Here is a 17926-nt window from a genome sequence, read left to right as displayed (position 1 = left end):
GTTCATGTTAATAAACAATTATTATAGTACAGTAGACTGATATGTAAAATTCAAAATTTCGTTAAATAATCATGCTTGTTATGACATGAATTTCTTATAATTTTCTTTTAAATGTACTGAATATTGGCACTTTCCTTCAAATTTCACCTCCTAACCTCAGGTCCGCGTGCGCCATCTTAATTTTGAGGCTACTTTTTATACACTTACACTAAGATACTTCTCCTTACCCCTACACTACATAATATTATCTACATACTAATGGTTTGCGTCGTTGTTGAGTGCTCATTTGTTATTACTGACGTGTTATGGAGTAAGGATTAGTTGATTAAATTATTCTGTATGTTACATAGTCCGTCTACGTAAGCGGAAAAATCTCTGAGACCCACAACGAAAGAATAGGCTATTTGACTATGCGAAAAATAAAGAGTCAATTATTGTAATCAGTATATATTATGAGTTTAAAAATAGTTGTTTGTTAACGAAAGTTGAAAATATAATTAATTTATTCAAAAATTCACAAATAAAAATGCTTTTTTTTAACGTTTGTCACGTGACACAAAACGCTCCTGATTGGTCGGGCTTATGATGATGTCACTTGCTTGTTAACCTCGTTTGCCTACTGTATATGAATTATATGTGCCACAGATTACAATACAAGTTAGTGACGTCACCGACCCCATTGCAACGCCATATTGTCAAAGTAGCGTTTTCGCGCGCTATTTAAATATGTAATTTTTAATTTGATTTTTTTTTCCAAATATGTACTAGAACTAAAAACCAACCTTTACTGGGTTCCTTAACCTCCACTAAATAATATAAAATGGATTTTCTAAACCAGTCAAATAGCCTATTGTAGAGGTTTTGAAATTTCAAAAACAATTTTAATTGGAAACTTAAATATATTAGTATTTTTGGGAACCTTACAAATAAGTTATCTACCTATTATAAATATTAAGCAACCATAAGCCCAGTGATAGATTTATTTCAAAACTTAGGTTAACTTTACATTGACTTTTCAACAAAGGTTGCAGTCAAACATATTGGACTTTAATCGTATAAAACCATTGCGTATTTTGTATAAAAATTAATTCGTAGGTACTTTCAATTGAGATAACCCTTAAGAGAGTAAGTGGTACCTTCGCTTAAAGAAAATTTGATCTATATAAAAAAATAAGCAAACAAAAAAAATATGATATGTTTAGTAAAAAGTATTAAAATAGAATTATTATGTTACTTATAATAAATATATATTTATATTTCCGTTTTACTATTGTGTAACTTATTTTATGCTGAACGCTACATTTTGTGTTGATGTAAATTTAAAACAGATGTCGTTGTTTGTTTTTCAATTTTTGCTATCTTCATAACTTGTCAATCTGACAAAATTTAATCTAACAGTATTTCTAGTTATTACATTTTAAATACGTAAACACTATTTAAAGTACTACTATCTGCTCAATTTATTTTACCTATCAGTTACGGCATCAAACGAATAAGTATTGTGCTGAAATAATTTCTAATAATGAAAGTTCTAAAATCGATTTTCCTCTAGGTGTGATATTATTGTTCATTGTGCAAGAATGAAACCTGTAATCGGTTCTGTGTCTCTTTTATTTTATTTTGTTAAATCATGTCGAGCATCAGGAGCGGATATTGCTCTCGATGCAAAGGCTACTCTTCTACATCGTATAGACAGTCTAAACTTGCTAATTTACACCTGCCTTTTAACGTTAACAGTTTTAACTATATGGGTATTTAAGCATCGTCGTGTAAGTTGGCTTCACGAAACTGGCCTGGCTGTAATATATGGTAAGTTAATTTCGATAATATCAATGTTTAAGGTTGTAATGAAGTAATCATGTGATGTTTAAAGTGGCCTTGACCTTTAAGACTCATCCTTGTGCACATTCGCAGTTATACTCAAAATTATTTTATATATATTTTTATCTTTCTCTGCAGGCTAAAAATATTTATCCTACTTTACAAAAGTGGATGCATTCATGTATTCTTTATCAAGTAAATGAGAGTTTATTTATTCATCTGTTTTGTTTCTTCTTAGGTCTAATAGTAGGAGCAATCATTAGATATGCAGGAAGTACAAATCAAGTCACATACCTTGATGCTCATCCGGAACCCAATGCAAAGTATAACTTGTCTGTACCACCAGACATTGTGCGTTTCCACTTCCCTGACAAAATCCAAATATCATCAGGAGGTAAATATATTAAAACATGTTTTTATACATTGCATATTATGTACTTTTAATATGACATATAATTTTATTAATAATCAAATTATATAATAATCTAGTCATACCTTTTTCTTATTAATAACATCATATTATTTCAATGTCATTTTAGAAATACCTGTACCAAATAAGACATATGCATACAGTTTCCGGGGTGAAATAGTGAATTTGGAGCAAAATGAAATTGACCTAAAGGCAACATTTGATCCGGAGATATTTTTCAATATCATTCTACCACCCATAATATTCCACGCTGGTTATTGTCTTAAAAGGGTAAGTTTTATAGTTATAAATTTATTTTGATTCAATTTTACAATTTATTATTCATAAATAAGATAAAATTTCTTTGTTGATAATTGATATTATTAAAATCATATTATGTTATCAAATAACATATAATCAGAATAATTATTAACAGTAAAATTATAGTTTCTAAATATAGTCTAGATACTGAAAGATTCATTGCTTATTTGGGAACACAGAGATAATTTTCACTTAATTCCACTACAAAATTATACCAAAAAATATTTTTAAAGAGCAATAAAGCTTCATACAAAGTATTATAATATGTGAGTCTCTTATCAGTTACCTATATTAGTTGGTATAATATATTTTTGTTTAATGTTTTCCTTGTACACTGTGCTAAACAAAAATCATTTAATGATTTGGCCAATTAAAGGGTGAGTCATAAGAAACATAATATCTTTGATCCCCTGATTTGTGCAAGTGAAGCACAAAGATGTGTAATTCTCACAGTGCATATCTCTGCTTACTCATTAGCCTACCTATAATATTAAAAACTTAATAGTATGATTATTTATTACAGAAATACTTTTTCCGGAACCTAGGTGCAATATTGACATTTGCCATGGTAGGCACAGCTCTCTCGGCTCTAGTCATTGGTTCCTTGATGTATGGCTGCGTGCAACTGATGCCGGCGTCTCTCGCAGCCAGCTTCACATTCCTGGATACACTTTATTTTGGTGCATTAATTTCACCCACCGATCCGCTTACAGTTCTTGCTATATTCTCACAACTCAAGGTATGTTAAATGTTTTAATATATATTAATTTCAAGTAATATAGTCATAAATTAATAACTTAATTGTTTCTTATTCTAAGCATACAAGATAATTTATAGAAACTTAAAACAATATCTACAAATATGAACATAGAAATGTTTGTTGAGTATCCTATAATCATATTTAATTTTAATAAAAATTAAAAATGTGTGTGGGTTGACCACAGATAGTGAATAGTTGATCCTCGGACATTAATATAAAAATTTACTACACATATATGTAGAGAAAACCCTTTGACTGACTCGCCATGTGATCTCCAAAACTATAAGTCCAATTTACTTGAAATTTCGCATAGTTATTTCGTTTGAATATAGCCGCTCACTAAAAAATTTAAAAAATAACGATGTGATGGGTGGAAGTGGAAGGGGAACTTTATATGAATTATACCCTTACGATATTATGACAGTGTTTTCATATAACTAGCTTTATATTCATACGTTTTAAAGTCACGTTTACTTTTAGTACTTATTCTAGTACCTTGTTTTACAAGTAAGTACGAATGACTGTTGTGACTTGTTTAGTTATGTAATAATACAAACGCTCGCTTTGATCCGACTGATGATGACGTATATTTGTACATACATACACTTAACAATATAGTCTCGTCGAAATAGACGAAAAAGGTGGTAAGTTCATCGGGAGCTGGATAAAAATTTTCAATAAATTGAACTAATCTATTAAAATAGATACCGAATATTTTGTTGTAATATAAACGTTTTCTTTGGATACAAGACATTTTTCCGATGTGTCCCGAGAAAAAAAATCAAAACAATTATCTTAATTTTAACTTACTTGTTCGATTTTTCAAAAACTATATGTAATCGAAATTTTCTTATCATGAGTGAGAGTTATCACAAAAAAAAATGGATTTCGCCCTTTTTACAAAATAACGAAATAAATTAAAAAAAAATCTTGGTTGACAATTTAACGTTGGCTTTTTCTAAGCCCCGCACAATATCTAGAAATCGGCATTCTCAGTTCACATACATTTAGAAACGTATATGTATAATGAACTAACATAGCTATTAAAATTACGTATAATCTTAGTAGTCCTATTTGCATTAAATTCTACTCAATTCCGAGAGTATATCTTTATTAAAATGTTCTAAGACAATTTATAATTTATTATCGAATTAGCTAGAACCTATAATAGTTTCTTTAGTAATTAAAATAGGGGTGAGCTCCCCACAACCTGCAACTGCTCTTATAAGGTTATTACGATCTCAGAACAAATACTTCTTTCTGTACCTTTATACCGGGCATAGATTGATCACCACAAAACAAGTTAAAGATAGCACCAGACTTTCCTTGGTAAAAATAACTATACACATGTAGATAAAGCCGCGAGTAACCAAAAGTTCAAGTCACGACTAAACTAGAACTAAGATATAAAACAACGTAATTAGTATATTAATTATATGTTACAAAAACTTCGAGATCGTGGATGTATGCTGTGCACCAATGAACTGAACCTTGCAAGAGACTCTTTCAGACAAAACTGGAGGGAGAGAACTTTTTAATGTTTATCCAAAAATGATTGCAAAATACCAGAACACGTATGAAATAAATAATGTAAAAAGGGCATTTTAATATGCATAGATTCATCTAAAATTGTCAAACAAAATACATCTAAACCATATCTGTCAATTGTGATAAGAACAATAATGATTACGTGTAAATGTTAAAAACTTTGCTATAAAGATAAAAGATTAAAGACGTTCATTGGAGGTTTCGATATATTTAATTCCACAAATAATAGTTACGGTTTTTAAAGTAATTAATATAATAGTAATTATGAAAATGTATTCAACAACGACACGATATTTCCAATATTTTTGCGCAACGTGCGAAAATAAAAAATTTAAACTATCGTTTTCGTTTGTTTCTTCATCTAATAGTAAAGCAGATACTAAAAGTTAAAATAAAAAAAAAATATAAACAAGAGAATTTGAATATTTCAAATTAAAGATAAAAAATAATCAAAAATTACAATTCATAAAAGAACACTAACTAAACTCTGTATCACTTTTTTACTTAACAAACACTGATTGAGGACAGTTGAATTATGAAAAAACAAAATAGAAATCTTCGAAAAAAAGATAGAATGTTTAGTAATAATAACTGAAAAAACTCAATGGACGAAGTCCACTATGTCTTGCTATATAAAAAGGGACACAAAAATGAAATAAATAAGAGCAGACCCATATGGACATTAATTGGACAATTTATATAAAAAAATACCTAAAAATCCTAAAAAAATATACAAAAGCTTCACGGCAAAAGTCCAGCTTGAAGAATTTAGTATTCAGAGGGGCGTCAAGCAGGATGATCCAATTAAACTAGCTCGTGACAGAAATGAATTGCAGAAAGTAGGCTTGACTTGACTTGAGGCTTTGTTGAAACACAACCTTACCAACAAACTTTGCTGAAGAATTTTAGATACTACTTAAATGAACTAATTTAAAATTATTATTGTGTTATAAGTTATTTATAAGTATTTTGGTCAGCGAATAAAGGCTTTTATTATTATTATTATCATTAATAAACTAAGAGACTTCCTAACTAAAATTGAATATATTCACTGTAGTCTAACACGGCGATTTCTAAAGTTGATTAGCAGAACCTTTGCGTTTCCGTGGAAAAGCCAACGCAAATATGTAATGGGTACAAAATCAATTTATTATCAAAAACAACCGTCCGAGATTACTAATACAAAGCATTTATAATATCTAAAGTATAAGATCTAAAGAGTTCACCTACATTAAAACACAAAAATTTCACTCTGTGTGTCCGAATGAGTTTTCAGTTGGTATTAGTCTAAATAACCTGAAGTTGCCAAACAATCTACCTTAACTTTACCCACACTATCTGTATAAGTTTAGGAACCCTTGCTCTAATATGTGGTCATTGATAATGTTAACAACTACAGAATACGATAAACTAAGGTTATTATTCAGAAATGTATTGTATAAGTTTTCATAATGGACACATTTGAGGCATTATTCTTATTTTATAAAATAATTGTTTTTTTTTTTTCAGGTGGATGTCAATTTGTATGCAATGATATTTGGCGAAAGTGTCCTCAATGATGCAGTCGCACTTGTACTCAGCGGGTAAATATTAATTGTAACGTACATACATTTTTAAAAGATACTGCAATCGAACAAAATTAGAAAAAAGTAATTTAGAAAGTTAAAGTTAATGAAATAATATAAAGATGAATTATTTGTATTATGATTTAGTTCTCTAGTTCTTAAATATTCCATATACAAAGCAATGTATCTGTATATGGAATATTTCCCTAACTTACATACATTAAAAGTTAATCATACTATGACAAATCGGAATTTTCATGAAACCATTTAAATGTTTTATTTTTTTAAAATAAATTTTTTTTATAAATCCTTATAAAGCTGTTAGTTCAGTTTTTCCAGAAAATAAAAAAAAGGATAAGTTTTACAATAATCTATGATAGTACTATATTATATTGACAAATAGCAATATACAAGTGGTTTTGCATCTGATAATAATTATATATTTTAATAGTTTAAAAAGCTATTAAAATGAAAATTATGGCTAGTTGACTATTTAAATAAAGTTGAACTATTATTATGTAAATACAAAATGTCTTAATGCACATACATTTATCTCAATACTTAATGTTAAGTTTTTTACATGTTAATCGCATTAAATGGGTATTATTGAAATAATATTCATGAATTAAAATATAAAATCTGAATTTCTTGGATTTTAATCAAACTATTAAGAGTTAATTACGATACGATTCATTAAGAGTTAATTGCGTACAATTCATTTAAATCTGATACTAGATTTATATATATTGTAAAAAGCCGTGTGTCTATTAGTCGTTGAAAATTGCTTAAAAATCAAAAAATTGATGCAAAAAAGTTTATACCAAATTTTCACATTAAACAAAATAGTAACATATATCTTAGCTAATTTAACTATAATAATGTTGCATTCAAGTAGTTTATTCGATTCCACATGTAATATTTTTTAAAGAATTGTAGCAAGGTCATATTATAAGGAATTACTAATATTCCTATTTACCCCTCTAATAAGCTTGAAGCTTGATAGGAGTAGGGACGACAATAGTCCAAGGAGTCACGATCGATCCTGCGACTTTTCACATAAAGGCCTTTAAATAATGACTTTTATACATAACTCACTTTTACGGTGTGCTTTATTTGCTGTCTCTTTTTATCTTTTAGTGCCATACAGAACTACGAAAAAAGGTACTCGACTGACGGTGGATTTGAAATAACAGCGTTCCTAGCAGCAATCGGAGACTTTATTGGAATATTCAGTCTCTCCCTCCTCGTCGGTGCTTTTATAGGCTGTCTGACCGCATTGATATCCTTTTTAAATACTCGTATATGTTTTAGTTTAAATATCCTTATTAAAAGTCGTCGTTTTTTTAGACATTAGTTTGAATTTGTTGTTCTCAAATATTTTCTTGTTTAATCGTCAATATAAACATAATACTTTCTTTAAAGAGCCAATATGGTACAGCGACTAGAACACGTGAATGTTAACCGGAGTTCATGGGCTCAAACCCAACTAGCACCATTGATTGATTTTTATAATTGATCTTGTGTACGGCGGAGAAGGAAAACATCGAACTGCTCAGATGAAATTCTGTCAATGATGTAAAATGAGCTCCAAACCTTCTTCCAATAAGAAGATGCGACCTTTACCTAGAACTGGAATTTGTCCAGCTGCTGTACTTATTTAAGTAAATAAGTAAAGTGCTTATGGCAGAATCCTACGTGAGTAAGTACTCACGTAGGATTCTGCCATAAGCACTTTTAATTAGCCATTAGCCACTGTACAAGTATGCCATGACGATGAACTCAAGCCTACAAAATTTTTAATTATTTTGCCATAGTTAAATAAAAATTATACATTTTATGCATGAGATTGCATTTGATCTGTCCAGTTATTGTTGACATTTAACTGATATTGATTGCTATTGTTATAAATAATATGCATCTTGCATTATTTGTATAAATACATTTTCAATTCAATGCCATTTGAATTGAAAATGTTCATTCAACATTCCTTAACGTATAAACACATGACGAAGTTCACGCACGTCCGTGATTGGCCGCTTCTGGAGTCCGCACTGTTCGTGCTAATGTCGTACGCCGCTTTCCTCATCGCAGAAGTTTGCGAATTAACAGGTAAATGTTACAAATCATCTTTATTATGGCGTAGTTCCCACAGAGTAAAACAATAATAATATTAAGCTCATCCCACCATAGCTAATTGGTACCCTACCTCTTGTACACTCACCAAAAAATAAATTAATTATATTTAAAAAAAAAAAACTTTGAAGAATAGTTTATAATAGTTACTCATTTTAATCAAATGTGGATTATATGAACGCTCAATACGTGCTTAGTTCCGAGATTATTATTTAGTTTTTTAATATCACAATCAAGCATAAAATTTAATTTTATTATAAAATTAATAATTGTCACCAACAATGGAAACAAAGATGGTACGTCCCTTGTGCCTGTAGTTGTACTGGCTCCCACTTAAACCGGAGCACAACAGTACTAAGTATTGCTGTTCAGCGGAAGACCATTTGGGTCCGGTAATGGAATGGTACCTACCCAGGCGGGCCTGCACAAAGCCCTACCACAAAGTAAACATATTACAAACAATTCGACCCACTAATACAAACTATAATATAATAAGTACTGTTTTACCATATCAAATATTGTGTATTATTTTGTTGCTATGGTTTCATCCATATTTTCAGGAGCCGAGATGGCCCAGTGGTTAGAACGCGTGCATCTTAACCGATGATTTCGGGTTCAAACCCAGGCAGGCACCACTGAATTTACATGTGCTTAATTTGTTTATAATTCATCTCGTGCGCGGCGGTGAAGGAAAACATCGTGAGGAAACCTGCATGTGTCTAATTTCAACGAAATTCTGCCACATGTGTATTCCACCAACCCGCATTGGAGCAGCGTGGTGGAATATGCTCCATACCTTCTCCTCAACGGGAGAGGAGGCCTTAGCCCAGGAGTGGGAAATTTACAGGCTGATTATGTTTTATGTTTTTATGTATATTTTCAGGTGTCGTTGCAGTATTATTCTGCGGTATATGTCAAGCGCATTACACATATAATAATCTCTCGTCGGACTCCCGGAACAGAACCAAGCAACTGTTCGAGCTACTCAATTTCCTCGCTGAAAACTTTATATTCACCTACATCGGTGTGTCGATGTTCACCTTTCCGAAACACCACTTCGACCCGTGGTTCATCATCGCTGGCTTCGTATCCTTTTATGTTTAATTACATGGGCTGTAAAATATAATTACAAAAAAAGAGATTCTCATTTCCTCGAAATGCTTTCTTATGATTTCCATTTAAGGCGACTTTCTTTTCGGTCATTGATCTTTTTGTATATAGGCAGGGATTTAAACATAAAAATCTTTTGTAATAATAGAAGAAAATCCATACATTACTGTGAAATGACTGGTGTTACATAAAATATATTTTCTTAACATAAGAACAGCTCACTTCGACTCTCGGTCGTGCGATAAACATCTACCCGTTGTCGTTTCTACTAAACCTAGGACGAAAACCACCGATCCCCATGAACTTCCAGCATATGCTTTTCTTTTCGGGTAAGTGGTCCCGATGGGCAACATATGTAAACAATACACGCGCGGCCGCACACGGTCCGTCACTCTGAACACCCCCTCACCCTCAACGTGCACCCGCCGGCAGGGCTGCGCGGCGCCATGTCGTTCGCGCTGGCCATCCGCAACACGGTGTCGGAGGCGCGGCAGGCCATGCTGACCACCACGTCGCTCGTCGTCATCGCCACGGTGGTGCTGCAGGGCGGCGCCGCCTCGCACGCGCTGGCCTACCTGCGCATCCCCACCGGGTGAGCGGCCGCACTCGGCGGCCCACACGGGCCATCGGCTAGCGTTGCCGACACATGTATTGCACTCACGTGATGTTCGTCTTGCAGGCAGGGCCAAAGCGACGAAAGCGAAGCTCTGCCGTACCGCGATGTGAGAAGTGTGAGTAGCTTTGTATTGTTCAGTAAATTTATATGCACTTGGAAGCGCTTTGTTGTTATTTACTATATAAGTAGTTCAAATGCACAGATGACGTATTAATTAATATTATCTCACAGCGGTATATTTGTAGTTCTTAAAACGTAAACGTTTATTAAAAGTAGTGGTTTTTTAAATGTACTATGGTATGGTATGTATGGTATTATAATTACCATATATTTCAGCTTTTAAATCAGTATCCTTATTAACGCGTTAGTAATTGTTATCAGCACATATGGCTTTTGGGAATAGTTAATTTGTCGAAAGAGATTATTTGTAAGCTAATGTTACTCTTGAAATAAAATATTGTATTATTTTTTAAATATCGACCTCATTATTTTTTCATAAAAAACAAGTTGAGGTAACTTATTCAATGCAATTGTAATTTTGAACTGAAAATATAGTTTTTTTTTTTTGTTTTAAATAATTCATATATTTGTTGAAACTAATAAAATTATTATACAATGGCTATAAAATAAAACAATCTATTACGTATTTGTTATCTAAAATTATACTTAACAACCTTTGAAACAATGTTACATATTTAGCCACAAAAGGATTATTGATGACATAAACAATTTGAATATTGAATTGGCCAGATATAAATTGTTGAGATCTTCATCTGTAATATTCATTATAAATTTGCGTTAAAATGGCGTTTCGATATTGGTGAATTTGTTTGAAACTTTGGAAGGAAAATTAAAGAGAATGCAAACAGTTAGGTGGAATTGTGTTGAATTATAAGTAAAGACATATTAATGACTAATTGTAGTGCAGAACATTAATTCTGAAGAACCAAACGCAGGAAATATGTTAATCTAAAGTTTTATTATCTGTGCACCCGTTTGGATGGTGTCTTAGGGTATTACTACTTACTTATTTAAAAAAATATCTGAACAAAATATTTAAATAACTATTAAATTAAATTTAGATCATAAAAGTCAAGTCATATAACATCTATTGTATATTTTATCTCAGCTTGTATTGAAAATTTACATACGATGTACACAATACATAACTACTAGTGAAGCGCTGACTTCCTCTGCTTTTTTTTTATGTCGCTTTCGAATAATCACTCTTCATTGCGTTTTTTGTTTGTAATAACGTTATGTCACTTGTATAAGTAAACATCTATGTTATTAAAACTTAATAATTACGCTCTCAGTCATGTAGTATGAGTTTTTAAATCATTAATAGTAACGATGAAATATTATGCACCTCCAAATGTACATTTTAAACATGGAACTTGTTTTTCGATATATTATTGTTTTAAATTTAAATACAGTTACGCAATTAATAATAATAATAATACACGTATATTTATTATTATATTAAATTAAATTTAATAAAATAATCAAATGTTTGATAAAGCAGGGTTTCTAAACTAATTGATTCGTGAATGACATTTCTATTAACTTTATTTATTATATTTAAGCATTTGGGAGTGTTTAGTATACCTATGCTTTATTATTAAAACCTGTTTAATATATTCTTAAAACATTTTTTTTTTTTTTTTAAATCTTTCCTAAGTAAGGAGATGTGTCATTTTTGTTGACGTTTATAAGTACAGGTTTTAATATAAAGCGAGCTAAGTACAGGTATCGCGCATGTGATTAATCATATATTATTGTGGCAGCTCTACCAGGCCACGGACACAGGCAGACCGGTATGTACATAGATATACACGTATCATGGCTTTACGTGTCCCATCCGACCGCTTTCATTACCCACGTAACAAAACCTCAAATGAATTAATAACTTATTTGAGGACGCAATCAATCATTAATACGCATACTACCTACATATATTTTTTTACCAACGAGTTCTGTTATAATTACAAATTGCTCATTTTATTGTATGGTGGTTGTATTGACAAAAGATTTTTATATATTATAATACGATATTTATTTAACCGATGCTTTCCAGTCCTTTCTCATATATTTTTAAAGATAAAAGTTAAATATGTGCTAGGTTTTCCCTGATACTCTAATACCTTTGAGTTATTAAGACTTATAGATCAAAATATTTGTTGTTCAGCCTGCTGAAATAAGTTTCGGCCTCCAAAATATGGACTCCACTCATTCGCCCAGTAGCGACAGGGCATCTGTAAGGAAAATCCTTATCTGCATGTCAATTATACCAACTGTCATGACTTAACTCTCCTGCAAATTACTAACAATGGCATGACAACAATATCACTTACTCAACTCTTGGTCACAGATTGTTTTTTAAAATAATTTCTTATGCATGTCTATATTGTAAGCAATCTCTTAAAAAATATCTGTAGCCTACTTAAAAACGTACAAAATCTTGTCTCTTTTGGTCGACGATTTTCTATAAAGTTCCTGATACTGTATATTTCGTAATTTTACCAAAATTTAAAATTGGAAAAAGAAAAACATTTTGAAGATCAAAAAAGACACTTGGATCACAACTCACAATCTCACATATAATTTCCCGCAGTTTGCATGTTACTTTATTATTTTTTTTTATTTGGTTTCAATGTCTAGAATGGCCGCATGGTAGTTAAGTGGGGCAAAGACGAAAATGGAGTGATTATGCCTTGGCAACTAAACTCTTACGAAGTATGTAAATTCTTGTTTCTTCAATTTCTTCAAGATTAAGCAAACGGCATGACATGTGACGGAACGCACATTGCATGCTTGTGCTTACTATAACTAACAACATAACTCGTAAAAATTAAGGCTAAAGGCAATAAGATGCATAACTAATTTTCTCAAAATTACTAATTCTTAATATTCTTAATACATACACGGGTGATGTTGTTATATATAGCATTCTGCGAATTCTCAATTGGGTACATCTGATGACAAAGGGTTTTGGCAACTTACATATCTAAATAAATTAAATAATGTAATAAGTTCATTTGTGAAGATTCGTGGAAGACTGTATATGGTATATATGATATGTAAACAGTTATACGAGGGGTTCCAAAACAAATGATAATTAATCGTATTTATATGAATATTCATTATATTCATACCGTCAAACATACATTTGATGTGTACTTGGCTGTGTTTGAAATATTAGATAGTTCACCTTTGATAAACATTTAGCGATGGTTATCGTAAAGCACATCTATTGATATATCTTTTATCGAAGATAACCAAAAAAGTCAAAATCTTTTCTCTGTCCACCGAAAAATAACCATCTGAATTTTAGCTGATGCCGCAGAACTTACATTCAAGTGGCAAAATTTAATTGAACTGATTCTCCAGTAAATTGTATTTGAAAATGTTAAAAGATAATCAAAACATATATGCTATACCAAAAGCTACTTTTAGCTAGATTTTGTATTTTTTTGTTTAAAAAAAAAACAAGAAAGAAAACCGCGAGTAAAATTCCTGTTTTATCATGTCAATAAGCCATGCCTATAAAGTCAAACTTACGATGCTATTTAAAAAACAACTATTCAAAGATGGCTGAATGTTGAGTGTGTTCTCCAGATCATTACCCCACTGTCTTCTTTTAGCCTCGACTGAATTTGAAAATAGTGAAGCATTGATTGCTGTGGAGAAATGTTTAAAGCATCTCGTTTCAGGTTCTTGAAACAAGATAGTGCTTAATATTTTAAACCATACTTGGAGATTGAAGTTATCATTAATTTTGGATCACCTCTTGGACATACTACAACTAATCAATTCACATTAAAAAAATATATTTATCTTACCTAGGACGATATTGTATATTCTGCCTTCATTTTGCACCAGGATACTCCACGTGGTAGCGGAGACGGAGGAGGGGAGAAAGCTAGGCTCGCACGTCTCTGGGGTGCGATTGACTCGAAATTACTCAAACCTTTGTTGACACACGCGCGACCACCCCTAACAGAGACACTACCAGCTTTTCTGAGACCACTCGCTAGGCTCTTGACCACCACGAGACAATACACGCAAGGGGTAAGTTTGAATGTAACTAACTTAATTTTTAAAACATGTAATATTTTTAAAACATGTAATATTTTTAAAACATGTAATATTTTTAAAACAACTGAATATATTTTTTTTTGTAACGACATTTAATCCAGTATATTTTATTATTTAGGATAACGGCCTCAGAAGAACCGACTCAGATTCTGACCTATGTATTGATGAACCTCAGCCTGTTCCTACAACTATCGACCCGCAGGTATACCTATAAATTATACATGTTACTTTTAATTAAACATATTTATAACGACGTACAACCGAGCATATTTATGTATATTTGCGCATTTTTAAAGACAGCAAAACGTATTATGTTTTATGTATTTATAGCAAAACCCAACTGTTTAGCTAATTTTAATGTTTTAGTTACACTGTGTGATTTTTTTCTTTGGTTGCAGCTATCTTATAACATACGGAATGGATATGGAAATGTATAAGCATTGTAGCATTAGTGATCGTCGGCTGTGATTTAAGGTCTAGAATTCTAGATGTATATAGAATTTACATCGTATTTTGATTTTTTAATAGGAAAATTATTATTTTTTATTATTGCACGCAGCAACTTTGGCCCGGACTTGTGGATACAAGAATCTCAGTAGAAGGTATCACCGGCAGTAACATATAATGTTAAGTTGTAACAAAATTCTAACGCTCCTCGTGCCACGATCTCTTAATAAAACGTCTTAAGTAACGAATGATGCCCTTGTCAGATTGTAAAATGTATTTTGCTATTTTCGGATTGATGTAGCTACAATGTTTAGGGTGCCGCGATAAGACTAGTGTAAGTAGCGGCCATGCCTACCCTTAGTATTGTATTTAAAGCTTTTGTATTTTATTTTGTTTTTTGTAGTCTTAGTTGGTCATACGTACAAGTTACGATCCTGACTTTGCACCAAATCTAATATATATTATAAAAATATATGCCCATATCTACCCCACCAAACGGCAGGTGTGCAAAACCTTTTCACTTTATATGTTTGTGGTGTTTTAAATCATACCAAAAGTAGTGTAACAAATAAATATTTCTTAATTAGTATTTCGCTTTTCATGTACCTAATTAAAGCATATGTAATTCTTCATCTATAGTATATGCGCTTGTTTGTGATTTATACATTAAATGTCTAATTATAATACAATGTGCTAATTTTATTCACAAAATTTAGCTTTTGCATTTCAAAGCAAAAACCAATTATTTATATTGATATGAGGTATTACATAATATATAGTTTTATTAAAAAAAATGAAATATATAAATACCCTTTCTTACTTAGATATGGTGGTAACAAAATAATGTACCATTGAAATAACTTGTATAAGTATATATATAAATAAATATATATTTTTTTACTTTTAAACTTCCGCAATATTTGTAACAAAAAATGCAAATGTATAATTTCCATCATAAACATGAATGTATAAAATATATGTCTCAAATATACATTATATTTATTTAGCCATTGTCTCTTCAAAATTCTATAATTTGTAGTCTAGTCTTTTGAAAATTTTGAATGAGTTTTATAATTTTAACATTCAATAACTTTATTAAATTGGCTCTCCATAGAATGGGTCTGTAAAGGTTACTAGTAAATGGTTGTACAATAGTATTCGAATTTATTTTGTTAATTTTGAACTATTTTGTAAATAATATCTTATATTTATAATTGGTCTCTAAACCTATTAGGAAGACTTTAAACATTTTTCATTTTAAATGCAACATTTTATATGTATTTTCTCCTAGATATAAGACTTTGTAAAAACACAATAATTGTGTTATTTAGCTAATTGCTTATGATTCTTTTATATCCTTTAGAGATATGAAGACAAAATGTATGACACCGAATTTTAAATGGAACAAAGTGATTCTTATATACTACATGTAATAAAATTTGATTCTAAATAAGTGTTTTTATTCTTGTCCTATGTCAATTTGTACTACACCCAGTCAGTAAAGAAAATTCCTTATAATACACATACAATCTTTAACTTTTCCAACATACCTATGAATAAATAAAAACATGTACTGCAATAATTGATAATGTGATTTAAAAGTAACTTAAAAACAAACAAAATTATGAATAGCAATATTTAATATATTGAAAGGAATGTTTTTGGTGAGTAAAAGAAAAATTCAGTGAAATTTAGTAAAATATTTAATATGTTAATTATAAATATAATATCAAGACTGATCCTTAACAATTTGTTGTAGTAAGGACTCTCTGATTTGATCTGTAACTTTAAACTTTGGTCCATGTCCTGGTACAATCCAATCTGCTAATTGAGCTATTTTTGATCTATTTTTTCTTTGCTGAATATGATCTTCACTACCAGCATCAAGCCAAATAGTTGAATATAATATATATTATACTATATCCTCAATTTTTTCAAATAAATCACCTTAAACAGATTTGCGATGTTATTGTTGTATATTTTTTTAATATCTATTAAAATATTTTAAAAAGAAATGTCTTAGATATTTTTAATCAACTAATATACATAAAAAGAATTATAAGAGTATTTCACCTGTAATAGCAACAGTTTCTTTTGCACCATTCATTACTAGAACTGTTACATCTGTGAGTGTATGCCCTGGAGTTGGTACTACTTTCACATCATCATTTATAATAAACTCTTTACCTGAATTAGGAAAAAGGAAAATAATACTTCCAATCAATTTACTGACATTTAAAGTCTGCTTATTATACATACAATTGTAGAATTATAATAATAACAAAATAAATACCTTCTTGAAAAGGATGTAAGTAGTAATTGTCTTTATAGGAAACACTAAAACCAACAATATGTTTTGCTTTGAGGAAAAGATTATTATTGCCTGTATGATCTGAATGCCCATGTGTTGATATGACATAATTAATTTCTTCAACAGTGAGATCTTCTCTTTTAAGAGCTAGAAAAAATAATAATATGAAAATAAATTCTAGAGATAAGGGGTTCTAGGTAGTGAAGTAGCTAAGTGGGCAAGGGCCCCGGTGCATAGAAAGCCTTTCCACCAACTCTTTAACTTATAAAACCATTGCTCTTTAAAATTATAGATAGGAAAAAAAAACAGTTGTGAACAGGGTCGAGGTTTTCTAGCTTCAGGAGCTGGCGAGTTGGCTGATCCGCTCTTTTCAAAGCTTAGGTTAGAGGGCGCCCTGACCTCCGGGGCCATGGTGCACTGTACCACCTGGACTACGATATCTACGCCACTGGTTCTAAAGACTAGGGACTTCAAGACCTACATTTTTAAATAAGTCTTGGACTATCAAAAATTATACTTACTCACCAGAAACAATTTTATCTGAGTCCCATGGTGTCATAGTATCCACTATTATATTATTGTAACCTTTTATAAGTGTACAACTACAATTTGCACACATTTCAAGTTCATTTTTGAGATCTGAATATCCAGCATACAAGACTACAATGGTAGACATAATTTCAACTGAAACTGTTTTAGTAACATTAAATTGTTTTGTTTATAACTAGATAACTTTATCATTATGACATTTGAAGTAAGGTACCAGTCAGACAGAGACAGGAGTTAA

The 17926-nt window shown here is 30.9% G+C and overlaps 2 protein-coding genes across 10 annotated transcripts; one reads left to right on the top strand and one right to left on the bottom strand.

Annotated features, from left to right (window-relative positions):
• Nucleotides 1-1338: 1338 nt before the first annotated feature.
• Nucleotides 1339-16281, top strand: LOC113399723 (sodium/hydrogen exchanger 6). 9 transcript variants are annotated; one of them, XM_064216149.1, is made up of 17 exons: nucleotides 1339-1809; nucleotides 2060-2215; nucleotides 2361-2521; nucleotides 3075-3290; nucleotides 6369-6442; nucleotides 7562-7708; nucleotides 8433-8533; nucleotides 9441-9643; nucleotides 9885-9996; nucleotides 10100-10259; nucleotides 10347-10398; nucleotides 12071-12100; nucleotides 12945-13019; nucleotides 14166-14354; nucleotides 14500-14583; nucleotides 14780-14855; nucleotides 14941-16281. In XM_064216149.1, exons 1-16 carry the CDS (start codon nucleotides 1581-1583, stop codon nucleotides 14816-14818), a joined length of 2028 nt encoding a protein of 675 aa, XP_064072219.1. In that variant the 5' UTR covers nucleotides 1339-1580; the 3' UTR covers nucleotides 14819-14855; nucleotides 14941-16281. The 9 variants fall into 9 exon arrangements, with proteins under 9 accessions (XP_064072219.1, XP_064072134.1, XP_064072111.1 ...); XM_064216064.1 differs by lacking the exon at nucleotides 14780-14855 and having other exon boundaries at nucleotides 7562-7705; nucleotides 8430-8533; XM_064216041.1 differs by lacking the exon at nucleotides 14780-14855.
• A 227-nt stretch (nucleotides 16282-16508) lies between these two features.
• On the bottom strand, nucleotides 16509-17898 carry LOC113399728 (metallo-beta-lactamase domain-containing protein 1). The gene is given in 4 exon segments (XM_026638940.2): nucleotides 16509-16775; nucleotides 16902-17015; nucleotides 17122-17286; nucleotides 17665-17898. Coding segments are annotated over 4 exon segments (648 nt in total). The 5' UTR covers nucleotides 17816-17898; the 3' UTR covers nucleotides 16509-16557.
• Between the last annotated feature and the right edge of the window lie 28 nt (nucleotides 17899-17926).

The sequence above is a fragment of the Vanessa tameamea genome, chromosome 2, assembly GCF_037043105.1.
Source record: "Vanessa tameamea isolate UH-Manoa-2023 chromosome 2, ilVanTame1 primary haplotype, whole genome shotgun sequence".
Classification (NCBI taxonomy): domain Eukaryota; kingdom Metazoa; phylum Arthropoda; class Insecta; order Lepidoptera; family Nymphalidae; genus Vanessa; species Vanessa tameamea.
The sequence above is the reverse complement of the archived record's forward strand: the minus strand, read 5'-3'. Positions and strand labels throughout refer to the sequence as shown.